General features: G+C 39.2%; 1 protein-coding gene across 2 annotated transcripts in view; it reads right to left on the bottom strand.

Annotated features, from left to right (window-relative positions):
- The window catches only part of med13a (mediator complex subunit 13a), a 76,248-nt gene extending 73,158 nt beyond the window's left edge, over positions 1–3,090 (bottom strand). The window contains exons 1-2 of one of the 2 annotated variants that reach the window (XM_046039315.1): positions 2,705–3,090; positions 2,489–2,591 (exon numbers count right to left, since the gene is read on the bottom strand). In XM_046039315.1, coding sequence (XP_045895271.1) covers positions 2,489–2,554 — 66 coding nt within the window. In that variant the 5' untranslated portion in view covers positions 2,555–2,591; positions 2,705–3,090. Of the gene's footprint in view, positions 1–2,488 lie in introns of both variants that reach the window. The other variant, XM_046039314.1, reaches the window with a different exon arrangement.
- Positions 3,091–5,387: the final 2,297 nt, after the last annotated feature.

The following is a 5,387-nucleotide window of genomic DNA, read 5'->3' as shown; positions in this document are numbered from 1 at the left end:
CGGGGGGGGGGGGGGGGGGGGGGGGGGGGGGGGGGTTACGACCCCTGATTTTGCCAGCTGCTCACCTTCCCTCTGGCCACTTAGGGCTCTGGGTCTCAGTAGGGAACACTGTGTTCAAACAGCTGCCTTCCTGCGTTTCAAGACACGAGACAAGCAACAGGTGAAGCTGCTCAAATCATGCTGCAGATGCTCCTCTTCTACCAAAGTCTCTTTTCCTGTCTGTCACCTCTCTCTACCAGTTAACCATATCATGGAGCAAACATGAAACTAACAAGTGTGTGTTTGCATTTTTTGGTTGAGGAGGAGAATGCAAATTCTTCAGTTTCATTTGAGCTCCCTTATACACATCTCTTGTTAATTAAGTGTGTGCCACATACTGAACTGCATGACAGCTTAAGGTACAAATTTCATGAAAAGCCAACAACATATAGGTGTGTAATTGTAGAGGAAGAATGAACTGAATATACACTCTTGAGTTAATTCCAGTAGGCCCCCTGTAAAATGAAAAAAAAAGTATGCAACAAGTAGTATCATACTCTGGAGAGGACTATCCAGTGAAAAATGAAGGGGGGAAAAGTACCACAATATGTTCACATTCTTTCACCATCGAACCACAAAGTGGAGTCTGTTCAGCAAGTGAGTCATGACAGCAGTGGTGTTATGCTTAGTCTCAGTGTTCAAGAAAATGTCAGCCAGACAGGCACAGCACCACAACTACCAGCCTCTACCTCGCCTGTCCACTGTAGCCAATATTGCCTTCAAGTGCTGTCGTAAACATTGTAATTACGACTTCACACACAATCGACCCAACTTAGTATTGAGAGAGTGGGGATTTTGTGCAATGAAATGTTACCTTTAGGGGGCAGACAGCTTGGAAGCTGGGTCACTTTGTGGTAGAAGCAGTGTAGTATTTCAACAAATTGTTATTATACTACAGTCTATGCAAACATTACTACTGATGCATATACTTACTCCTCCTTAACTTTTATTATGATGTTTTGCATTCATATATTGACAAATTAATCTAGGGCCGACTCACTTTGCGGTCTTTAACTTCTGCCACTGCACCACAAAGTGGTTCTGGGTGATCTGAACTATACTATAAATCTACTTTTTATGAAGGGTTGCATTTGGTCATTTGACAAATCACATCCACAACTTCCAGCTGGGGAAGCAGGGTGTTCACGGGAGCTCATGGGGTGGCATTACACTCTACAGCTAGTAACAAGTGAAGTTGTAGTTAAGCCTGCTGATAAGCCAATTAACTACAACAACAAACACATTCAGACCATGTTCTTGATTATCCGGCCAGAGGAGGAACTGTACACTCAACAAACACCTTGTGGCTGAGATTGCGGGCGACGCTCGCTGCACTATTTATCCCAAACAGGATTTGAAGAATACTTGTGAACTTCAAGTGTGTAGTAGCAACACCCAAACTATTAAGCTTAATGTCAACTGGCCACAACTGACAACATGATGTGATGAAAAAGATGATCAGAGACCAGACATACACATTATACAGTTCATCCCTACCTATAGTGTAGTGGTAGAAAGTGTAGCAACCTAGATGTTTGTAATGCCAAAGAATGCATGCCAGAGATTATATAATCAGCCTGGGGCCTGTGCCCTAATTGGTGTGATTACTAGAAAATCAAGTCTTAAGCCGCTAACAAACAAGATGATGACATATTACTAAAAAGATAATTAACGTTTACAAACAAATACCGTTAGCACAAACAATCTTTACATGCTTGTTGCAACAAAAATAAATAAATAAATAAAAGGAGCTTTGCAGGCAAAGCATGAGGTGCGTGCTTTTATCGAAAAGCTGTGCAAGTTGGGCACAGACACTCGTTCCTCCAGGAGTTGTCAGTTTTACAAAAACACAGTATTTCACAGCAAATGCACAGTGGTTTCCCGGCGAGATAACTTAACGCTGCAAACTGCAAAGTGCATGAGGTGTTTGGTTTACGGGTCACCACTTGATAAAGCATAGTGGAAATGTAATGAGAACGAGATAGCAAGTTAATAATAAACAAGGTGCTGAGGTGAAGGGGAGAAAGTGCTGCCACAACAACAACAACTCTCTGCAAGCCACAGTCTTGCTTTTAAAATGCACAACAGTTAATTTGCTAACACGCGATAATGTTGCTGTGCCTGTCCTGAGAAATGTAGTAAAATGAAGCTTAACAAGCGAGTGGCGTTCACCTTGAGTGTTTGGGTTCGCGAATGGAAAAATGTAAATGTTGCAGAAAGGAGACTATTCACAGACAGGCCAAAATAACTAAGTGACAAGACGTTAAAACAACGGACAACAGTGACATTAGCGAACCAGGATACCCTGTTGTCCTGAAATGATGTCAGCTCGACAGGGCCGTAAGCCTAGCTGAGCTCCTATCAACTGATGCCTGTGTGGCTAACGTTAGCTTAGCCCCTGTTCAGCTAGTTAAAAATGGCTGCTTTCCTTTAGTTTTAAATCTCTTACCAGACAGAATAGATTGGAATGGCAATCCTCCAAGCTGGCCCCGTTTGGTACATAACAAGAACTCATCCTTCTTCACTGCGAGATCCAACTCTCCATCATTTCACTTCCCGGGAAATAAAGAACAATTTGCGGATTTGCGTTTTCTAAGATGTGCAGGCTTAATCAGCAACAAATATTTTTTGTAACATTTGGCTGGAGGATAGTTAATTCAACAACCTTCCGATTGCAGTTTCCCCCCGCCGGAGCTAAAAGCTGATAAAAGACACTGTGTGGTCTTTACGTAGACATCTTAAAAGCACACACTAAAAACAAATTTAAGGAAGCGAAAAAATGTTCATAAAACAAAAAGAACAGGAGAGCAAAGAAGCAACTCTCCCCCTCCCCCTTAGCCCTAAAACGGTCTCTGCTTAAAAAAAATAAAAACGTCCTCTCTCACTCCTCCATCGCAAAAATTAGTCTAAAAGCGAAATACATCCTGTAAAAAAAAACTCGAAATCTGGCATCGGCCTATATTTTAACGGTTATTTCGATCATTTTTTCAGCCTCGGTTCCTGTTGGTTTCCATTTGAATTCATGGATTCCTTTCTTTAATGGCGGCCACAGGGACAACTCTGCCTTCCACAGCCTATTGGCTCATTCGTGGTCAAAGCTTCGTCAAGTTCACCAAAGAAAGACAAACACAAATCAGAATGTATGCAACATTTCCGGCAAAGTAAAAGTAAATAATGATGTTATTTACTATTATGACTAATGCTGGAAACATAGCTTTAGGAAAACCTAAAGTTGTTATAAATATTTAATTAAAGAATAATGCATTTGATTTTCTTTAGGTAGATTGTGTCACAAAAAGATGCTGCAACAGGTTATTTTCGGTGTGCGTTTTATTTTGATAGTCCTAAAAAGACGTTTCGTGCCGTAGTACTGCCAACTTGACACTGTCGTGGTCATGAGGGCTGTAATAACACAAGACTGATAGGTATTGCCGCTAGGCCAGCGCAAGTGGCGCTACTGAGCAACAGATTTTGTTACCAATGATCAAACCCTATAAACTTGCTCACTTACACAGTGCACCACCTAGCGCATGTGATGTTGCACTAGCAAATGAAATGTGCAACCAAGATGAATTGATGCACCCTTTGTTATTGTTTTGTTTTTCAATCAAATACATTCACTTGACCTCAATTTCAGAGAGTGCGGCAAAAAGGAGATAATGAAAGCAGAAAAATCAAACATTTATTAGGTGCTGAACTGCTACAATAAAGCAAATGCATATCATTGAAGAAAGTCACATCAAGAGGACATACTGAGAACATATCAACAGATAAACGAAAAAATATGTATTTTATAGAAAAGTATGTGGCAATAACAACGCTCCAGTCAAAAGTACATAAAAGAAAAGGGCAAGGTAATGAGTTACACAAATTCAAAGTCAAAGAAAGAACAGTGTTAAAATGTCTCTACAAGCAACAGTTTAATGGAAATAAACCTAAAAGCCAAACCAATTTTATTCTTGACTAAACAAAGCTCAGGCAGCTTTTTCCTGACTCTGACACAGTATCAGTTTTCACTTTCTGATAAAAAAAAACTTGAGCATGGCTGAAACGCACACACTGATCCACCTCTTTATTTACATATTTTATTAGATAAGGAAAAATAAAACCAATACATTTCAGAGTAACATCATAGAATTATTTTTTTCAAGTTAACAACTCATCCAAAGTTTTACTGTAACTATCATGCACAACAGAAATCAGTCTAATCAACTGAATTAGTCACATTTCATCAGCTAAGTTTGACAGTTTTACACTATATATTATTTGTTTGTTTTTCTTTACGTGATTTTTTTTTCTCACCACCACCTTAGAGCAGCAACCATCACACCAGCATGTTGCTCAAGGACACTTTAGCAGGATGGATGGTTGTCTTCAGGATATTATCTGCATTTTTTATGTTTTTGCAGGTTTTGGCTGCAGCCAACATTTCCTGCTAAATAATTTCTTACTCAAACCAGACAGTTGTGTATCATTGAACTTCATGTTTTTTTGCTCTGGAATGAGCTCAGTTAAACATATGTTGTTGTTTTTTCCAAAATATTGCAAAACATTGCACAATTGAGTGCTGCACCTCTGATCTCATCCAATCAGCATCCAAGATAGTGATGGGCCAAACCAAAAAGGATTCAATTACAGCTACAAATTGTAAGAGAAATAAACCAAAAAAAATATTTTCCTCCTGTTCTTTCGGCTTGTAAGTACTGTATGCTGCATTAAGCTTAAGGCTAACTGATTGTAGAGGGCCTCTGTGTCCAGTTGAATTTGCGTTACCACCGGGTATAGGAGTTTTCCTCTCTGAGCTGTGCATGCAAATAATTGTTACAGTCAGTGCTATTGGAGCTGACATTTACAGATCATTTCAACAATGAAACAGATCCTTATGCTATGGATAAGAGATTACTATGAATTATACTGTACACACCATTTTGTGATGCAACATTGTCAGCCACTGTCACACAACATAGTTTAACAAATTAGTCCATCACTATTTGTTTTTGGTTTTCTGGTTTTGTTTTTGTTTTTATTTTTTTGGGTAAAAAGTTCAGTTTCATACAATTAGTTCCTTCACACAACTGAGGAATTTAAACTAAATTCATTGCATTTTTACCCTAAGGCACTCCCAGCCATTATTACTTCCTTTGTGTGTAAGTGTGAGTGCTGTAGGTTTCTAGAAAATTAATAATGAGTTTCTAGCAAGTCCTTGTTAACTCCTAATTATAATACAGTTTAAGCAGTCTTTAGTCATGGTAGTTTCTTTTTAGACATGAATGGCAACAGCTAGCCAATTATTTGTCCTGTTATCCTGCGGTTCACTAAATGAATAATTACTCTCCCTTAAATGCAGC

The sequence above is a fragment of the Micropterus dolomieu genome, linkage group LG23 (assembly GCF_021292245.1).
Source record: "Micropterus dolomieu isolate WLL.071019.BEF.003 ecotype Adirondacks linkage group LG23, ASM2129224v1, whole genome shotgun sequence".
NCBI lineage: Eukaryota > Metazoa > Chordata > Actinopteri > Centrarchiformes > Centrarchidae > Micropterus > Micropterus dolomieu.
This window is presented reverse-complemented; position numbering and strand designations above follow the sequence as displayed.